Source organism: Protobothrops mucrosquamatus, unplaced genomic scaffold (assembly GCF_001527695.2).
Source record: "Protobothrops mucrosquamatus isolate PMUCROS unplaced genomic scaffold, P.Mucros_1.0 scaffold453, whole genome shotgun sequence".
NCBI classification, from domain to species: domain Eukaryota; kingdom Metazoa; phylum Chordata; class Lepidosauria; order Squamata; family Viperidae; genus Protobothrops; species Protobothrops mucrosquamatus.
In genome coordinates, this window is record NW_015386776.1 from 483914 (window position 1) to 506359 (window position 22446).

The 22446-nt window shown below is 37.0% G+C and overlaps 1 protein-coding gene across 1 annotated transcript in view; it reads right to left on the reverse strand.

Annotated features, from left to right (window-relative positions):
• DCLK2 (doublecortin like kinase 2) overlaps window positions 1-22446 on the reverse strand; it is a 69173-nt gene that overhangs the window by 11821 nt on the left and 34906 nt on the right. The window contains 9 exon segments of the mRNA XM_015816446.1: window positions 857-953; window positions 1560-1637; window positions 2844-2977; window positions 7667-7813; window positions 9015-9134; window positions 10952-11009; window positions 16192-16300; window positions 19744-19816; window positions 20613-20707. Coding sequence (XP_015671932.1) covers window positions 857-953; window positions 1560-1637; window positions 2844-2977; window positions 7667-7813; window positions 9015-9134; window positions 10952-11009; window positions 16192-16300; window positions 19744-19816; window positions 20613-20707 — 911 coding nt within the window.

Genomic DNA, 22446 nt, shown 5'->3' on the forward strand with positions numbered 1-22446 from the left:
TCACAGTTTACATCAGCACCAGTATGACCTAACAACCATATTTTGTGGTCATGTAGTATCTGTCTTGTCTTGTACCTTTCCTATAATTTTATGCTAGCTTATGTTAATTATACAAATTTTAGAAAATAAGCAATTCTAACCTAATCAAAACAGAAGCAAACTGGATGTAATTTATTATGTGTCTTCAATTTATCTATAGGGTAGCTATGTTAACATGACTGACTCAATTTTACTAGTTATTTGTAGACTCTTGATTGAGGTGTCTCTATTTTGGGAATGGGTAGACAGTACATGCCGTATTCAGAGCCAATCAGCATCTGAACAGTCCTCCTTTAGCACCAGATGGACCCTAATTGGGGTTTTGGTACATGGTTGTTTGAGGCTTTTAATTGAAAAGACAGGACAATTTTGGCTTTGGAACAGATCATCCTTAGGCGTTTAAGTCAAGAGATGAGATTTGCTGTTGTTGGTATTTTGTTTTTGTGAATGTGAATATTGTTTTTGTGAGTGTGGTTATTGTTTTATCCCTGATGCTCGGATTGAATGCTGTGGTTTCATCTTTTAACCCATATATCCCAAAGTCATGTCTGTGCAAAGTGTAGCACTATAAATCAAACAAAAGAATGAATACATAAATAATGCTCAAAATATCCCCAATGGGACTAATGAGAACAATATACTCTGTAGGTCACTCAGAACAAAAAATCAGGATAACTGTATATTCCTACGTAAAGGCTTGAGTTTTACAGATCCTAAGCAAGGAAAGGATTTTAATTATGGTAGGGATAGGCCAAACTGGCTTTATCAGAATTGTTTTCATACTTTCAACTCTGACACTTTCAATGCATCTTGGTACCTTAGCAGAGTCAGTGATGTTATCCCAATACGGAGAAGGAAATTCTAGCTTTCCAATTAAGATCTGATCAAAAAGATCCTCTTGAATATTGTTCTCACTGTGGATCAAAACCAAGCAAGAAAACATTACTATGATGGTCACTGTATTGTTCGTTCATAAAAGCTAAATTACAAGATTAATTTGACATGCACTATTAATTCTAATTTCAGTGTATATACAAGCTGAATTTAGTTTGAGGATAAATACAATCACTATTGTTTTCTTTGTAAATTATTTGTTTAAGGAAGACACTAGTAATATCTCTACTATTGTCTCCAGATATTTCTCAGATAGTGGAATACTGAATTTCTGATACAATGGCAAGTATGTAAAATAGGAAAATATAAAGAATTAAGCATGCATATCTATAACAACTTCAAAATTAAAACTGTCTACTCCATGGCATATAAGTTGCACCTATTTTGGGGGAAATCAAGTCTGCTTAAAATGTAATTTTATGTATTCCTTCTTTTATCAATGTCACTTTTTCAATACAGGAGATAAACTAAAATCATCAGTTACCCCAAATTTTGGAAAACCAGATGAGTGTTAGGACATCTCCTTAAATAGGAATAGCAAAAATATTTATCAATTAAAAATCAGAGCACTTTGGCTAAAAAGCAAATGCAATATTTTTCAAGCGTTATTGATTGATTCAACTTACCTACGAAATGGTGGAAACCCACATAAGAGTATGTATGTAATGACACCTGCAGCCCAAATGTCCACCTTTAAGCCATAACTACAAAAAAAAAAAGTTTGGGAGAGTTGCAATTTAAGTATATTACAATACACAGTATACACCAAAGTATGTTGAATTTAGTATCATTTTTAAATTATCACTTTTAATATTGGTGTATAATCCAAAATTTAATTTGCCAAACTAATAAGCAACTGAATGTAATTTCCAATGGGAAAGATAGAAAATCTTGGCAGCAATTTTATATACATATATATAAAACCAATTCTGAGGTAAAGTGAAGTAAATATTTAAAATTTGTTTCACCCTATTTTTATGAATCAACTTTCTAAAGTTGCTGAGTTTTGTGGCATTGCCACCATATATGTAAAAATGATCAAATCCAATTATAACATTTACAGCAATTATTTTGAGTATGTAGTATCCCTTTTGTCAACAGCCAATAAAACAATACTCTTCCTAAGTTTCTCTAATATTCACAGAACATTAAATATTTTCCTTCCATTGATATTCTTATTGCTGCATATCCTGTTTACATTTTGTATCCATTTAATTATGCAGTTTTACTTGTTCAGTTTCTGAATATTTCAATTTATACGTAAGTCCTAACAGATATTTTGAGTTTTGTATTTTAAGCTTTTCAAATTCAATGAAATCTCTAAATATGCCACTTTGTTTTTGTAATCCTTTGAACTATGCTATTTGAAAATATTGAAACCAATTAGGTATTTTGACCATATCAAGGAAAGAGTCTTGAATGATTTCATATTTTTAAATTAAAGTTTAAAGCTTATGATCAGGGTTTCAACTGATCACTTTTTATTTTTTACCTAACTTTATTTTAGTAAAGGCAAGTATGCTAAAAAGTAAAAAGTGATCATTAAATAAATAAATATTTTAGTAAAGGGTATAGTCTGGACTTATTATTTTTAATATTTGTTCCATGCTATGTATAATTGATCTATTTTGCATTTAACCTTTCTACTTGTATCTATCAGACACTGAAAAAGTTCTCTTCAGTAAATAAGGGGCAAATTTAAGATTATACCTAACAAACCTCTGATTTACAAAATTTGATAAGCTGCATTTTGCAACAGGCTTTCGACAAGTTTTTAGAATAAATTAAAAATATTAACAATACCTGTTCAGCTAACCAGGCACAGATTACATTTAGTTGTTTTAAAAAGTAATGTTAATATTATTTGTGGACTAAGAATATCAAAACTCTATTTTAAAATGAATTTTCACCCTGTTTCTGCAATGATTTCTGGAGCCACGTAGGTTGGTGTGCCACAGACTGTATAAAGAGGTCCTTCAACTACGGTGGCTAATCCAAAGTCTCCTAGCTTCAAGGATTTTGTCCCATCTGGATATTCACAGACCTGAGAGGGGGCAAAAAGATAATAAATCATATTGTGCAATTTAATATGAACATTATTTAGTAACATGGTTAGGCAATCTAGGATACTATGCATGTATTAAACTATTTAGAAATAGGCTGACAAATAGTTGTCCAATCGCTTCTTAGGCAGCATACATTCTTTTCATTACATTAGTTTAAATAGTTGAGCTAAAGCACGGCAATTCCTAAGATCAGTTTAGTGCAATATTTTAGACACAAGGAACCCAAATGACACTATGAGCTGATCAAAATTACTTCTTTATTTGTTGCAGGCCTATTTACAGGAATCTTGCCAGGCTGACTTCATTGCCTTGGGAATGGATTCTGGGAGAGGTAATATCTACACTGCTTCTTGCTGTGCAAGGACTCTAAATTCAGGTCCCTCTTCACACCTCTCTCTCACCTTAGCTGGAGATTAACACCACATATAAAAACAAGCCAAATTACACTTCAGAAAACCCAAAATATATAGAATTTTGTCCAAAATGCTGCCTAGAGAAAAGGCTGTATATTTTTATGACTGAACTAGATCTAGCCACACAGATTGAATCTGCAAATTATATCTAATTTTATGTGTTGCTGGTTTCAAACCAACTAATATTGATTAAACAATATTGATTACAAAACCAGCTACCATAGTTTGTCAGCCCTCTGAAGAAGACCAGATCAGGAAACTGACTCCAAAGTAAAACTAGAATTATACTTTATTTAGACAAGCTAAGGTCACAGAAACTCTAATTGTATTTTCTCTCATTTATACCAACTAAATCAAGGAGGAGCAGGTGAATTTCTTCCTAAAGCTATTTAGTTTACCAGGGCTTAAGGAATGCTTCTCCCTTTTTGTTTATATAATGGTTTCTGAATATTAGCAATATCTGAGTCTTAAACTATCTATCTATCTATCTATCTATCTATCTATCTATCTATCTATCTATCTATCTATCTATCTATCTATCTATCTATCTATCTATCTATCTATCTATCTCCCCCTCTCTCATTGTATAATATATGATACTTAAGGTTCCTCAGTGCTTGGACACAGTTGCAAAGATTAAAACTCCTATTTCAGCAGTTAACAGTTTGAAAGTTAGTGTCCTTGATATTTCTATATTAGTAGAAATATTAGAAGAAAATAGTTCAATTGGAATTCTGATGTTTACTCTAATATTATTTGTTCTTGTCCTTAAAATAAAGATCAAGAAAATGAGAGCACTCTGATGTCAGAAGCTGCGGCCAAGAGTTCATAAGGCTATGAAGAACTACACAAAATATCACCCATTACTTATATTGATTTTATTTTATAAATATGTTGTTATCCCTCAGAATCTCATTTGTGAGATGGGTGGTCATATCAAGCAAACAACAAACACCATGCAGAGGAGGGGAAGGATTGTTGGAAAACAAAACAAAACTAAACAAAAACAGCCTGGAAAATAAAACCAAAGATAGATGGGTGAAGAAAGGAAGAACTGAGAAAACAAACCAAAGCTTGAAAAGTAAGGTAGTTTGAAGAAAACCTAAAAGAAAATCCCTTAAGAAAGAAGGGATTTGAGCTAAAATACAGCTGAAAGTCTAAGCAGAATTTCAATGCATTGGACCCATCTGAAAGTTTTTGTCCAGAAAGAAGGGTTCATATTAGTTGAGCATCTTTCATATTAAAAAGAAGGTGAAACCAAAATCTAAGAAATACTTAATCTGGATATCAATTCTGTTCCATGCTTGTGGGTTAGAGTAGAATAAGGTACATCAATTATTAACTATTAATACAACTATGGATTACTTTCTCCAATATAAATTAAGGAAAAAGATCAATGACTGATAACTTTGTAGGCAAATCCTATTTTTCAGTTTTTGTTTTTTAAAGATTAATTGATCATAAATCATAATAAATACTGATTAGTTCAATTATCCTTTTGCTTCATTATCCATCGTACCCACCGACCCATGTTCCCACATAATAACTGAAATGTAGCAATTCTATAAATCCAGCAGATGGCAGCACATAGCTGCTTTTAGTTCATGTAAAACCAAAAACAAGAAAGAATTAAATAAGATCAAATCAAATTAAAATCTTTATCATGGTTATTGACTAGCATAAAATAATGTAGAACAATAAAAATTTCATTAACACTAAAATCTACATGAAAACTAAATGTATATGAAAACTACACAATGGAATATAAATTGTATTAAAATAGCATATTAATTAATATCTTGATAAACTTGATTTTACATTTAGACTAATAAAAGATATTCAGGTTTATTCTGTACTAAAATGAGCTTTATAACAACGTATAATAATAAAAATTAAGGGGCTAAATAATGATACAAAAATAAAGACCTGCCTTTTTCTGATCTAATATTTCAGTTAAATCAAAATGTATTTAGTCAAAATCCAATCCAATTCAAGATACATAATAGCTATAAATGATGATAATGCTAATAGTTATGATGAGTGAGATTCCTTATGGTTGTGCAGCAAGGCTATTTATTTCTAAGACTACTCTTAGAGGTAGTTACTCACAAGTGTTAAAAAAAGTAGCCATAGTGTATATTATTTTATCTAATAAAAGATACTGAATATACAATTTAATATACATTAACCAAAGATTTGAGGAGGGGATTCAATAAAGATTTTCTAAGATCTCTGTAAAAAATTCCAGTATAGCACTACGTATGCCAAGAACCCAATGGCTCGTGCATCACACAGATAAACCCTTTCTGCATAGGCAATCTTGCTCACCTTCAAGAAGTGCTTATGATAAAATATTAAATTGCAGCACTTGTGGTAGCTTCAGTGTGGCTGCCTAGAGGTTCAATCTTCTCCTAGCCTTCCAGAGGCTAGGTAGACCAGTCCCAGCATCAGCTGCCAGAGGGCAATCAAAACAGTCAAGCTGGCAGGAAGTTAGAACTAATGTCCACATCCGGTGCTTTTATTGCTCTCAATCATTGTTTGTTTACTTAGGTAAAAAATATTTCTGAAATGACGATCTAGTAGCATATAAAGCTGTTTTAGGACCATGTGGTATATTTTTCAATTAAATGGTGCAGTACCAAATCTGACTTACAATAGAACAACTTGTTTTGCTCGGGAGCTAAACAATTATCTTCTAGCTGTTCTACAAAGTATAAGTGCCTAACTTAGATTTTGCTAATTATATTTATTGGCTACATCTTTCTTCTCTTTTTTTTAAAAAAAAAACCAGAGATAATAATAGCCATAACCTGGGCAGATCTATTGATAAAAATGAAAAGGGAAGATAGAAATTGGAACATAGAGCTCAGAATTGGTTCATAGTTGGACACAGAGTTCTTAGCTAGACTGGGAAATTAAAACTCACACACACACTCCTCTGGGCCAAAGACTCTGGCAAATCCCATTTTGTATTGCTATCAAGAAGAGTTCTTGAACATACTTTAATTAATTATACAGCAAAAAAAAAAATATTTGGTTTTTAACAGGTTTTTATGGGGGGATGATGTTTTAAGTGTTTTAATATGCTGTAAGCCGCCCTGAGTCCTATAGGGAGAAGGGCGGCATATAAATCTATGAAAATAAATAAATAAATAAATAAACATGTTCCTGTATTTACTGTAAACTAAACTGGACTCAAGGGAGTCCAGGAAAGAAAAAGCAAATGTACAGATACAGAATAGGTGGCATCTGCCTCAATAGTAACAACTGTGAGAAGGATTTTCGAGTTCTAGTGGACAATCACTTAAATATGAGCCAGCAGTGTGCTGCAGCAGCCAAAAAAAGCTAAAGCAGTCCTACACTGCATTAACAGAGGGATAGAATCAAGACCACGTGAAGTGTTAATACCATTTTATAATGCCTAGGTAAGATTACACTTGGAATATTGCATCTGGTTTTGGTTGCCATGATATAAAAAAGATGTTGAGACTTTAGGAAAAAGTGCAAAGAAGAGCAACAAAGATGATTAGGGGTCTGTAGGCTAAAACATACTATATGAAGAACAGTTGCAGGAATTGGGTATGTCTAGTTTAATGAAAAGAAGGACATGATAGAAATGTTCCAATATCTGAGGGGCTGCCACAAGGAAGAGGGGCTGGTTTTCATGACTAAGGCAGAGTTTGAACTCACAGTTTCCTGCTTTCTAGCTTGGGATCTTAATCACTAGACCAAACTGGCTCAAATTCATTGTGCTACCTACTGTCATATGGTACCTTACCCAAATATCAAATAAGCAACATTAAAAATTAATGCATAAAATGATGATGGGAGTCAATTTTAATGGTCATGCCAATACCAGACATATATCTCCAAAATTTGAGTAAAGAGTGACTTAAAACAAGTGATGCTGTAATTTTTTGTTATCAAAGTCCTTGTGTTTTCAATACTATACCTATGGGCAATATTCAGTAACAACGTGCCAGATATGTTGAGTTACGGTTGTCTTGTAATATTTTTAAAGTCACAAGAACTTAAATGTTACTTTAAATCAGTAGTTTGCTAAAACATTTTTTTTAGGTGGCATCACCTTCTATGCAAAATTTCTTTTATGATTTCTAATGCTAATAGCAGGGGTAATATTTTCACTGATATAAGATGTTCTGTGAGAATGACTGGGCTAAGCTCACAGCTTAATTCTGTAAAGAAATTGCTGCTTAATGCTGCTTGCATGCATTCTTAAAACAAGAAATATACCAGAAGATTCTCAGGTTTGATGTCTCTGTGGACAATACTGAGACCATGAAGATATTTCAGTGCACTGGATAGATTGTAGACCATGGCACTTCCATCACGCTCTGTGTATTTTGTTGAAGATGTAATAGCATCAAAAAGATCTCCTCCCTGTAAATAAAAATGTTGAAAGGAAATGAGAAAAAATGAAACAATTTATATTATTAATGTTTAGATCAATGACATAGCTTAATTTAAGGGTTTATTTAGGAAGATAATATTTGTATTAACAGTTCCATATGAAATGATGTAGACAAAATAACAATAACAATAAAAAGCTATATATATCTTACACCCATAGAAATAATTGAGATTACTTTGCATAGCTGAACGTTGAGTGGACAGAATCTTTTCAGATGGCCTCTTGTGGTGTTACCAGCAGATGGGCTGAGGCTATGAGTCCCAAAGAGGTGGGCAGACATCTCAGTGATCTTAGTTCTGTCTCTGACAGGCTGGACCTTTGTACAGCCCCACCTGGCTTCCAGAGTGAAGAATGGGAGTTTGCTTCCTTGGGGATGGGGGAGATGAGAGGTCCTTAAAGAATAACTGAGTGGTGGTTAATTAATTAGAGTAATGGTTGGGAGTTGATGGAGTGGTGTTCACTTGATTATGCCCCTATCTCAGCAGGTGGATAAGATGATGGAAGTTAGGGTATTATAATAAGACTATATTTTATGTTAATCGGTACACTGTACAGGCCTATATTTGCTTCATTTTTATAACTTTAGTAGTTCCTTTAATTTCTACAAGATTCAACAACCCATTATAATACTGTATATACGTAAGAAAGGTGAATTGGCTATAAAATAGTTTTAAAAGTTAAAAAGTTAGGTTTACGGTTACTTTACCAATCTGGGTACCTCCCAGATATAGTATATGGATTTCAATTTCCAGAATTTCTCAGCATATACAAACAGAATGTAAGAATTCATAAGTATAGAACAGATTACTTGAGAACTATCTATTTTCATACATGAAAAAATGTGGGTAAAATGAGATTTTTAAAATATAAGACAACAGTTTCTGCTATACATATCAAGAAATATAGCAGCCTAATATTAAAATACAAAAAAAATCAAGAAAAACCTATGAGGTCTCATGTTGAACCTAATGTTTTTTTTCCTAGTCAGAGTTTATTTCTGTAATATTTTCTATACTTGGATAGAATATCAAAAAGAAACAGAAAAGTCATGGTATGCTTGTATATGACTACATAGTTTTCTGTTCAGTGACAATTAGGAATATTTCCAGATCTCTGAAACGCTCAACAACATATTATGCAATAATGGTAAACATAAACCTAAAACCTCACCTTGACCAATTCCATCACCAAATACAGCTCAGTTGCAGTATCCATTTCCTCTACTAGCATAATAATATTGGGATGTTTCACTCGGCGTAGAATTGACACTTCATTTTCAATCAAGTGTTCCTATATATTGTTAGAAGAGGAGGAAAGCGTATTTTTTTAACTAATATATAATCTGAAGAATTAAATGAGAAGCAGCAACCTAGAGTGATCTTTCCGGTATTCATCTCGATACTTGATCATGTGGCTATCTATTTAATTGGAAATCCCTTTACTAATAATAGTTCCAAAATATACTAATTAAAGTTAATTTAGTATGAAAACCAATCACTGATCAGTAATATATTTGGTGTTTTCAATTGCAAGTAGCCAACTAGGTGCATTCCCATAGCTGTTTATTTAAAATATCAGAATTGTGATCCTCAGCACAGTACAAGCATTCTGTTTTCATGCACTTCATGCATTTGTGAAGAAGACTGTGGGAAGTACATGTGAATAGTTTATGAGCAAGGAACAATAGCAGTATTTGAAAAGTCCGATGCTATTTTTGTATTCATCATAAAGATAAGAAATTGATTTATGTTCAAATTGATTTTCATTTCATTAGCCGTTACCCTAATACTTTAGTTACTAGAAACCCATGTGCTAAGTGTGAATATTCTGTGAATAAGTGGTACATCACACATTGCTTTAACAATTCGCACCTTTGTTAACCATTATAAGAGAGCATCAACAGTCTTTCTGGAACAAACATATGTCTGCTCCAAAGAAATATGTGCTGAATGGGAAAAAATGCAATATATGAATGACAATAAGGTTGGAACTCAGTAAATGGCCTAATGGGGAAAAGGTGGAACTCATACTAAAGTTGGAATAAAGGACAGATTGAAATAACTTAAGTCACAACAATTAGTATATCAGAAGAAATAACAGAAATAAAATATAACATGTTATATGTAATAAGTGCATTGTTTTTGTATATAGCTGGGGTTCTTTTGTAACCTTGCATTACACTGAAAGGAAGAAGAGTTTTGATAATAAACTTGCTGTATAATTTTGCTACAAGTGAAGGGAGAGACGTGTTTTGTTGGCAGAATATATTTAAAGCTACTTAAGCAGTTGCTGAATATCCTTCTTTGGATCGGCTAGTAAGACATTGAGAGAACACATTGCTCTTTCACTGCAGCTAAATCAAACCCTTATGGAACAGTAAACCAAAGACAATTTCTAGTAAAACATGTACAGAACTTCACAAACTTAGTTATCTTAACTCCAAGTAATGATTCATCTGACAAATCTCTAGGCTGATACAAAAACAAGAACTGAAGACAGTCACAGCCATCAAAAAACCTCTCTAGAAAAATAATATTTGAAGCATGCACCTGTCCCTATTTTGTTACAAAATATCAAATAAAGCACTAATCTACCGATTGCTTCCTGGATCCTACGCACACAAAATACAATCAAATATTATTCTGATCATCATATTCTGAAACTGGATACTTTTTACAATTCCTACAATTATAACAGTTAAAGACTCAGTCTACATATTTGCTTATTTCCCTTATAACTTATTCTATACTTTCAACTGTGCCTCTAGTTATTCTGGTACTGGGATTTTTTTAAAAAAATATACCCACCTTAATTTTTTTTAAATAAAATTAAAGATTTAGGGGAATGGCTTAATATTACTGATTTTTTTTAATTTTTTTCAATACCCAGTTCAATAATTTACAACTTGGACTATCTTTATGAAATTTCCCTAAGGATAGTTTTGTGAATATACATGCACTGTTATAGCTTTATATGAAGAACATTTTACCCAGAAGGTGTAAATGCTGTTCCAAGAAAAATATTTTCCAACAGTAGTAATAAGTGAATACTTAAAATAGTTTAATATTCTGGTACTATGATACAGGAATTCAGTATTTCTTCTTTACCTTTCCACAACATTTTCCTTTGTCAATAATCTTCAGGGCAAATTCCTTTCTGGTGGATCTACAAAGAACAAAAGGAGAGAGAAGAGTGCTTAAATAATTCTTTTGTTTGAGTACACACTGTGAAAATATCTTTGTTCAAAGGGAACAGATTACAAAATGAAGATAGAACGGCTTTTGCTTCTTTCTCTCAGCAAGTCATGTCTGCTGTTGCCTTGACTACAAAAACCAGCCTTTCTGTTATCATTTAATTTACTGAGATATAAAACTTCACATTGTGTCCGGATTTATGGTCAGGTACTCCATATTTTTCACCCTGTTTTAATAAACATACAGCCTTGCAGTTCTATAACAATATTTACAGATCTGTCAGAGAATAAGGAATAAGATGGACATATTTTTTTGAAATTCATTATATCAGCTACTCTTTCCACATTTATATCCTTAAAGGACAAGTCATATTAGAAATATTCACCAGTGTCTATTAACTTAGACAATTCAGAGAAATCCTGTTTTGAGAAGGCAGTTGTCTTAATTATATATACAATACAATGAATCATAATTCCATTTTTTGTTGAAGCTACAGGTTTAAGAAGTGTTTAATGTAGCATTATTTAGGATTTCACCAGATAGTTTTGCTAACTATATTTTCCAGTGGAAACTATAAAGGTAACTTCATTTGAAAATAAAACATTACAGAAGGAATAAAAGTTATGGATTGAAATGGTGTTTAGTTTATATATTACTCAATGTTACCCTTTTTGGCTACAAGTAGTCCAAGACTTTCAACCATAATAGAGCCTGCCAGTTAAGTGGTAAGATGTAAAAATTGTAAAACTGGTTATCACATGATTGACCCAATGTTATGACCTTTTTTGCAGAGTTCATTAAGTGAATGCTTGGTTTTAAAGCAAATGCTACAGTTATTCAGCAAACACTGTGGAACAACCCATTGTTAAGCAAACTCATTTTTTTTATTTATTGGCCACTTTTGCCACAAATTGAAACTAAACATCTGTTTTCAGCAAGAATGTAATAAATCATGGTCTGCATTTACTGCTGTGTAATATTGGAATGATCTATGGAACTATAAAACACCTTTCTATTGTGGCCAGTTAACAAAAAGAAACACCAAGAATAAGAATAAGAATAAGCATTACACATTCAGGCATATAGGCTATCAAATCTTGCTATACAAGCATAACACCAGAATTGCATATATTGAAGGTGGTTGGTTCAGTAGAAGTATAACACTGCTATGAAAGCACAGCTGTGTCTGCCAGGTTGTCATAGTTACAACTGCAGCCAGCTGAGAATGAAAGGGGGAAAAAGACAACTCAATAATATCTTAAGAAAAAGTAGACTGGATTGTATTAGAGTTATACAAGTGGAAGAAATTTGAGCAAATAGCACTGTTCCTTAAACTTCTGCATACACGTTTCAAATATGATACCTGCTAATTCTCTAATCCCGCATTCAGAATCTCTACATTAAAAAAAAAATCAAATAATTGCCATGACTACAAAATTAAAGATGTTTTCTAACTAATAAAAAAAATTCTTACCAAAAATTTAGAAGCAGTTCAGAAAAGGAGCTGTGCTATCAAGAAATACAAATAGATTCCCACTATAACTAATTAAAGCAACTGAAAACATGTCAGCCCCAAGTCAATTGTTACTGTCTATGCTTCCAACTTACTATTTTTTCAGTCATTACCAGTAATATCTATATTGGACACACCATTCCAAAAGATAAAAGTTCATCCTTTCATTTTGTTTTGTTTTTAAATTTATTTAGCGTACGGCATATCATACAACGATTTGCAAAATATATTAACATTTCACCAAGATTTAAAAAAAAAAACACAATAAAATACGAATGTTAAAATGTTAAATGTTAAAAATGTTAAAAAGCTCTATAATCAGACACCAACATCTAAGCCATCTAACCACTGAATCGCAACATCGTTCATATTAGAAAAAAAACCAGATATTGGACCAGTATATGCCCTTGGCTTACAACTGGTCATGATGTGATCTACAGTTTGATGTGGGACCCCACAGTCACACTGAAGGGAGCATACTACGCCGTGCAGGTGCAAATCCTTTTCAGGATTGTCCATTGCTGGCATAGTACTTCAAAAACCTGATACCTAGGTTCATTTATATGTCTTCGTATGTCTGGATCTTCAGCAACTCATTTGGCCTTCCATTGGGAATAGATGTAAAAGTTATTGAGCAGATGTTGTGCAAGTGGTAATGGGGACTTCCTAGATTTGAACTTTGTTTTTAAACGAAGTTACCTTTATAATTTCTCACACTACTGTCTTGTGGAATTTGTAATCATAGTTGACAATTACTATACAAAAGGAAAAAGAATGGTGTTGGCCTATCTTTGCTAATAAAGTTATTGATACACTGAATATTCCCATTGTTCTTATCATTTGTCCCTTATAGGAATTATTTATTTATTTATTCAATTTCTATAACCTAGCACACGGGTCGGCAACCCGCGGCTCCGGAACCGCATGCGGCTCTTTGAGCCATCATCTGCGGCTCCGGAGCCTCCTCCGCCATTTGCAGAGAGAGAGACAGAGAGGCACTTTCGCTTCCCTTCTCTCTCTCTCTCAGGCGGACTTACCTCCTGCAGGGCTCCTGATTGGCCGTGTGCCCGGGTACCCCACCCCCTGGGAGAAGCGTGGCCAGGGCCTCGTGGCCTTGAAGCCGCCCGGGGAAGCCCCGGGATCCCTGCTGGGAGAGGCCCGCTGGAGGCTCCGCTGAACGGGACAGCCGTCCCGCAAGCTGCGGCCCAAGGGAGACCAGCCCCTGCGATCCCCAGCCAGCCTGACCATTGGACCCGCTGGCCAGGAAGGCGCGCCGGAGTCCAGGCTGCCGGGAAGGAAGAAGGAGATTCAGCAAAGGTAGGAGAGGAGAGCTGCCTCCTGGGGCCCAGCGCTGGCGGCGGCTTCCTTGCCATCCTCTTCCTCCTCCCCTTCTTCCTCCTGTTGCCCCCAAGGCGGCTCGGGTGGGCGCCGGGGCAAGAGGGTTGCCTGGGGGGAGCAGCCGGGCTGGCGGAGGGGCTAGCGGGCCGCGTGGCCCCAGCCCCCACCGCGGCTCCATCGAATGGGCGGAGGGCGAGGTCGGGCAGCGCGGAGTCATGGCTGAAACGGCGGCAGTGGTTTTCTTGCCCTTCTCCTCTCCTTCCTCCTGCTGCCTCCAAGGCGGCTCGGGCGGGCGCCGGGAGGAAGAGGGGTGCCTGGGGGGGAGCAGCCGAGCTGGCGGAGGGGCTGGCAGGCCGCGCAGCACCAGCCCCCACCGCGGCTTAATCGGATGGGCGGAAGGCGAGGTAGGAGAGGAGAGCCGCCTCCTGGGGACTGGCGCTGGCGGCGGCTTCCTTGCCCTTCTCTTCCTCCTCCCCTTTTTCCTCCTGCTGCCACCAAGGCGGCTCAGGCGGGTGCCGGGGCAAGAAGGGTGCCAGGGGGGAGCAGCTGGGCTGGCAGGGGCTGCGCAGCCCCAGCCCCCACCACGGCTCCATCAGATGGCGGAGGGCAAGGCCAGGCAGCGCGGAGTCCCGGCTGGGGCAGCGGCTTCCTCGCCCTCCTCCTTTCCTTCCTCCTGGTGCCCCCCAGGCAGCTCAGGCGGGCGCTGCCTCCACCGCGGCTCCATCGATGGACAGAGGGCAAGGCAGGGCAGCGTAGAGTACCGGCGAGGGCGGCGGCCGGGCCGGGGGCGGCAGCGGGGAACCCCGACGAAGTTGCAGTGCCGCCGCCAACGCTGCCTCCCGTCCTTCTCCCCCTCCCCGCCCGTTCGGCTGAGGACACGGTGGGGGTGGTGGCCGGGCCGGGGGTGGCGGCGGGGAACCCTGACGATGCAGCAATGGCTGCCACCACCGCCACCTCCCGTCCTGCTCCCCCTCCCCACCCGAGAGAGAGGAAAGAGAAAGAGGAAAGAAAGACAGAGAAAGAGAGAGGAGAGGGAGAGAAAGTTAGAGGAAAGAGAGAAAAGAAAGAGGAAATTGAGAAAGAGGAAAGAGAAAGAGAGAGAGAGAAAGAGAGAAAGAGGAAAGAGAGAGAGAAAGAGGAGAGAGGAAAGAGAAAGAAAGGGAGAGAAAGAGGGAGAGGAAAGAGAAAGAGAGGGGGAGAGGAAAGAGAAAAAGAGAGGAAAGAGGGAAAGAGAGGGGGAGAGGAAAGAGAAAGAAAGGGAGAGAAAGAGGGAGAGGAGAGAGAGAAAGAGGGGGAGAGGAAAGAGAAAAGGAGAGGAAAGAGGGAAAGAAAGAGAAAAAAGATTGAGGAAAGAGAGAGGAAAGAGGAGAGAAAGAGAGAGAAAAGAGACAGAGAGGAAAGAGAGAAAGAGAGAAAGAGGAAAGAGACGAGAGAAAGAGAAAGTGAGAGGGGGAGAGGAAAGAGAAAAAGAGGAAAGAAAAAAGAGAGGAAAGAGAGAGGAAAGAGAAATAGAGGAAAGAGAGAGACAGAGAGACCCTTTTGACATCTAAAATGAAGGTAACAATGCATATATTCTTTTTTACCTTTATTTTATATATACACACACAAACACATACATACATACATACATACATACATACATACATACATACATACATACATAAAAGGTAAAACAGGATATATGCAGTGTTATCTTCATTTTAGATATCAAAAGGGTTTTGCGGCTCCCAGTGTTTTTTTTTCTGTGGGAAACGAGTCCAAGTGGCTCTTTGAGTGTTTTGGGTTGCCTACCCCTGTCCTAGCATCTCAACCAAGTGTCTCTATTTAAGAAATATTTTCCCCAACCTTTCTAACAATGAGCTTGGACCAAAAAAAAAAGTGAAATCGCTAGAAACACAAAACTTCATAGAATATCAAGAATATATATACATTGTAGTTTGACTAATAATATTAGTTTCTAGTGCTAATAATTTTTTTTCAAAATTTCCTGCTACTCACTGAATTAGTATATATAATCCATTATCATGATGGGCATTATGCACCTCCCAGGTAAATAGATAAATAATTTTGATATTTATCATCACATGCCAATAATAGTTATTTATTATTTATTATTTATTATTTGGATTTATATCCCGCCCTTCTCCTCATAGGACTCAGGGCGGGATATGAGATTTGTAGTAGAGATTTCCAGTTTTTTAACATGTGCCAGAAAGGAGGAAGAACCTTTTAAATTCTCCTTGAAATTACAATAATTTGCCTATATGTTCTCACTGTTCATTCTAATGTTATACATACTCACCGTTCTATGCATTCCTTTACCACAGCAAAATTACCATCACCAATCACCTTTCCCACTTTGTACTTTTCAAGAATGGTGGATGTCTCAGAGTACTTGTTTCCATTTATGCCTTCAAGATACAAAAAGGTAAATGTTAAGAGAAAATACAAATATAAACAATTGCTATAGAACTGTTAAAATACAAAGATAAACAGTTGCTATAAAATTGTTTAAAAATCAGAATAAAATGAATCCAAAATGGAAGAAAAAGTTTAAGTAAGGCTCTTTATTAAGATTTTAAACAAGAAATATAAAAATAAGAATAGTTAGAAGAACGAGAAGAAAGGAAGAAAGGAAAGATAAAGTCAAAAGTGAAGAAAAAAGGAAATAATGAAAATATAAAGGAGTAACTTCTGATTTTCTTTTGCAGCAGTTGTAAGTTTTAAATGTAAATTAACCCCTTGCTTTATAGATAAAACATGACTTTCATTTTTTCTATATTCTATTTTTTTTAATCATGAAATCCATATATCATAATTAATTTTTTTCTGTTTCATGCAAAAAGTTGATACGGGGTTTCCAGTCAGCATTAAACTTATATATATTTTCTTTGATCAAAGATGTTCTAAGATGAAAGAGATTGTGTTGCTTTGCTAAAATTTACAGCCCCCTCACATTTGCAAAGGCCACAAGAGGCTTCTGCACATGTGAAGCAGCTGCACCAAAGTTACTTCCATTCTTGCTAAAGAAATGTTAGTATTCTGCAGCATGACTTGCTAAAATCCTGAAGCCTGTGCCACTGGGGAAATCTGTGAGGATATCCCCCCATCACGAAAGCCAGAGAAGGCTATGACCCACAGCCTTCTTTAAGAATTATGCCCTCCAGCTTGTATTGAGATTGCCCTTGCTGTCCTGTCTTTGCGTTTTAGAATATTACCAATCTTCTCCCTGAAACTGAAGTGTTTTCCAGCACTTCCCAAAGCCAGAAGTACCTCCTTAGAAACATCTGACTTTTGCAAATGACAGAGGGAAGAGTCAACGGAAAGCTTGAAGACAACAGGAAGTGTTTCATTGCAACAAAGTATACTTCAATAAAGAGAATTCAGTTACTTTTAGAGCATGGTTTTCTTAAATAAGGCCAAATTAAGTTGCCTTGCTCATTTTTCTAATGCAGACATGTGATGGGCCCAGATACGGCCCACAGGGCCACCCTGGAGACAAGGGACTGGCCCCGCTACCCCGGTGCTGGCCCATCCCAGCCCGCACAGGAGGCAGTGAGCACGCGGTGCCCAGCGATGCCCGAAAGAAGCCACAGACCACTGCCCCTCAGTGGCCCATCAGCCAGCGAATCCTGGGGTCCCGCAGCCTGCACAGTACAGGTTGGTCCAAGTGCTGTGGCCACTGGGGGAAGCATGCGATTCAGCCTGCCGGATGCACAGGCACAGCAAGCATGGGCAAGAAAAGATGGATGATAGGGCAACCCAGCCTGTTGCTGTCACTGCCACACCATGGCCACTGCCCCATAGCCTTCACTGTCCAACTTCATCCTCCAATTCTGCTGCACATGTGAGACAAGCCTCCCATCTGCCACCACAACCCAGACAACCCCAGCAAACAGGAAGGTCAGGGAGCCCTCCATTTCCAAGAGACAACCAGGACTCCCCTCCCCACTCCACCCGAGCCCAGTCCTGGAGTTCCCCCACGTGCAGCCAGGCACCCCCTGTGCTGGACTGGATCAGAGGGTCCTGGCACCCTGGGAGCTTGGGGACCAGGCTGGGGGCCTGCCTCCTACTGCCCAGGACCCCAGGCAGCCTGCATCACCATCCGGGGCCCCCTGAGGCTCCTTTGATGGACCAGGCCCCGGTGCCTGCCCGGTCCCACCCCCCTCTGCCAGAGATCCCCAGGTCCCTCCCAGATCCCTGCCTGGCCCCCTACAGGCACCCCCGACGCGAGTGATGTCAAGCAGCCAAACCCATCCATCCACACCCACCCAGTCAGCCGCACCCACCCACCCACCCCACCCAGTTCCCCAAGGGCAACCACAATGCTGATGTGGCCCTCATTGTCAATCCCTGTTCTAATGTATTCAAAATACAGCCAGGTGCAGTGGTTAAGGCATCAGGCTAGAAACCAGGAGAGTAAGTTCTAGTTCTCTCTTAGGCTTGAAATGAGCTATATAATCTTGGGCTACTCATTCTCTCTCAGTCCTAGGAAGAAGTCAAGAGCAAGCTACTTCTGAAATCTTTCCAAGAAGACTGCAGGGACTTGTCCAGGCGGTCACCAGGAATCAACACTGACTCGAAAACAATGCATGCTTACACACACAGAGATTTAATTTGTATGCTGTGATTCTCTCTCTCTCTTCATTAATTCAAAGCTCTTCCAAAGTGCTAGGAATAAAAATACAGTATAGGTGAACACCCCCAGGGTTGGAAAGGGATGTTGTAATGCAATACAAAGACTAAAAATTCAAAATAAATTTAAATGTTCGCTAATAAAAGAACATGTAGATTTTATTTTCTAAAAGAGGAAATATATTCCAATTCAGTCTTTGCCTAACTTTGCTGAATATTAATATTATACCTACCTATTGTATTTTATTGATTAGAAATAATAAAGATCATGTTAATATTAATATTTGTATGAACATTTGTTTATTTTATAGGGACTGTAGTATTTCAAAAAGGAAGTTATTTGTATGCTTTATTAAGTGCAAATGCAAAAGCTTATATATGATTACAGGACACAATTTTAGCCTCCAAATAACTTTTTCTTTGACCTTCCATTCGTCATATTTATCTTTCTATAGTCTGTCTTTGTGTGTGGGGTATGTGTGTGTGTCTGTATGTGTACATGCGTACAAAGTAATTTACTTATTAATCCAATTTGTATAGTCATCCACGTCACCAAAAGTAAGATGAACTGGCATATAACAAACAGGTAAGACAACAGAAAAAAATATAGAAAAATAAAAATCACATTAAAAATCAATCTTATAAATCAGATATACAAAACCTAGGCACCGAGAAGCCACCTCAGCAATGTACCCTTCTAAGCATGTCTCTGGTTCCCTGAGAGCACCAGGCCTGATAACATAACTGGATCTTGTGGGCCTTCCAGAATATCAAAGGAATAGAGGTAATCTAATTTGGGAGAAAGAAGGTCCCATAAGGTAGGTGCCACAGCAGAGAAGTCACGTATCCAGGAACCCACCAAATGCAGGTCCATAGCTGATGTTACCCGCTGCATGACTTCTTTGCCAGATCTAATGGGGCAGGCTAATGTAACCAGGGAGAGGCAGTCCTCTGATAACCCAGTCCCATGCCATTAGGTAACACCTCTACACTAGTGAGTAAAAGCAGGTTATCCCTAAGAGGAAGACTCTAATTACAATATTATAAATCACTGCTGGTGCCACTCATCTGCGATTTATATATACATCAGATTATAATTATGTTTAAGTAAAGTTAGACAATAAAGTTTAATATTTCTAGATTATAATATCACTTACATGGATATTTATTTCAAAAAAGAATCTGAAATTAACACTAACATGCCTGATTGGATTCTTACCTTCAGGACTCAGGTAAGGAGATATTTCAGGCACACCATTTACATTAGAAGAAGATTCACAAGGAGGGAGAATCTGTCAGTAGACAAAACAACTAATGCTATGGCAATAACATACATCAAAATCATACTGCAAAACAAATTGAAATATTTAATATATATTAAATATTTAATAATTGCTATTTAATATTTCTGAACTACAGTTTCAGACATCCATCAAATGTCAAATAAGATTTAATTGGCATTCTCTAACAGTCCAAAGACATATCTCTTTGTATCTGTTAATGCATGGGTCTAGCTTAGTTTTTTAGGATCAGATAAATACACTGTCGACTGTAGGTTGCAATCCAGTTTTTTCTTAAAGCATTATCATATACTTTTTATCAATAACCATACTTAATCCTTTAGACTTCTTGAACAGGTAATACTGAAAATTAATGGGACTTAAAAAAACTCATCTAACCTAAACTTCATTTATTGCAATGGGTCCATTTTGAGTATTTCCAGACCCAAAAAACGCAACCTATATTTTTACAATCTGGTTTTAACAGAAAAGAAAAAGAAACTGAAAAGACTAATACAATCATAGACTTGGAAAGATTCTTTTGGTCTAATCCAAATAAAAGCATTCAAAATGGACGATGGTCTAGTTTGGTTCTAGCCAATGAAATCAATCTGCCATGCCAGCTGTTGAACTGCTCTTACTGTTAGGGCTTAACATTCACTTGGAATATGTTTTAAATCTAAAACCAAATAATAAATTTAAATCTAATAATAATTTCCAATTATGTTATCAATATTCTAAATGTGAATAAGTATTATTAATCCCACCTAATATTTTTATGAAACAGATGAAATTACATAAAATATACCTTGAGTCCTCGAAAACTTCCAGGACTAGTTGGTGAGGAACCAGATGATTTTGTTGATTTAGGAGTAGAAATCTGGCTGCTGGGGGCTCCACTGACTTATAAAAAAAGAAGAGAAATGAACGTGTTATACAGTAAAATAAAAGTTGGAGTTCTGGTAAAGAGGTGATGCTTTCAATTGATCTATGGTGATACACAGTATGAGAAGTATAACAAGTTCAACAAGATATGCTTATCAAGAGCTGTTAAATCCTGTTTCTAATGCTTGTATCCATCACTTTTTTTTTCAAAGAAGCAATCTTATTTTTTCTTTGTTTTCAATGTTTTCAATGGTTCATTGTATTTAAATGTTCCCCTCCCCCAGAGAATTCTCTTTGCTAAGTCCTTTTCCTTGGCTATCCTTAGGACTTTTTAAGAAAGTCTTCCTTGGTATGTCAATTCAAGCATCAGCACAACCTTTCCAGACTGGTATCCTTCCTTTTATATTATCACCACAGTTTCCAGAGTTCTCAAATAACAAACTGGAAAGGTTGCTTTTAAGAGTTTTCTTCTGTATTGTACTGGTAACCGTTGATAGTTATCTTGTCTATCTGTAAGCTTTTATGTGTATGTTTTGTTTATTGACTTCTTAGTTATTATTGTTTCACTATCAAATGTTTTATCAGTAAATCCTTCTCAAGAAAATCCATTGGATTACTGTAATGCATGGACTAATCCTTGAAGGTTGTTCAGAAATTGTAGCTGGCCTCAAATAGTGCAGATGCTATATTACTCACAGGTGCTACATTACTCCTGTAGAAATAACTATGTGGTTCAATGTGCTTATTTGTTTACAAGACTAAGACCCAAGTTATATACAGGAGCAGGGCTTTTTTTCTCATAGAACGCCCAGAACGGAGTTCCGGCACCTTTTTTGGATGGAACCTTGTAGGCGGATTGTATGACATGTGTGAGTTCTGGCACTTTTTTTTTTTTTTTTAAAGAAAAAAAGCACTGTACAAGAGTACCTGTTCTTTAAATCTGACCTCCACATCTTATGGAACATCTTTTGCAGGTCCAACCACTAATTATAGTCTCCTTCAAATTAAGCCTGATTCCCGAGACAACATAAAAAGTCAATTTTGTTTTCCTGAGATCTATATTGTGGACAAATTCCTCTAGGTGTCAAATCAGACCTGTCCTTACTAGAGTTTAGGAGGGGCCGTCTTAACCAAGTCTTTCAGGTTTCTTACATTTTTATTCCACCGTTCATATAATTACCTTGTATTAAGTCAAACAGATCCGTGCTTCTTTAAAACACACATTTTTACAATGTCCTATACTTACTAAATTTTGAGACACAATAGCAGATGAGATAAATATGAAACTAAAAAAAGCTAAAATTGTCAAAAGGTAACATTCTCTTGAACTTCATACCTAGTGCATGGAATTCACAACTAGACAACATAAATGGATTCTCTGTGCCCTTATTATGGCTAAAAGACCAATACCGCAATATTGGAAAGGTAAATGTATGTCCTCATTCACTCAACAGATAGAAAACCTGGTTATATTTGTCACCTTTGAATGGATTGCCTATAGATGTAGACTTTGTATGATAAGTGTAATGAAATCTAGAATTGGGGGAGATCATCCGTGGGCTTTGGGGTGGATTTCCATCAGTACGCTGATGATACTCAGCTGTACATATCCACCCCGGGCCACCCCAACGATGCCCTTGACGTGATGACCCGGTGTCTGGAGGCCGTGAGGGTCTGGATGGGGAGAAACAGACTCAGGCTCAACCCTTCCAAGACCGAGTGGCTGTGGCTACCGGCGCCTCGGCATAGTCAGCTGA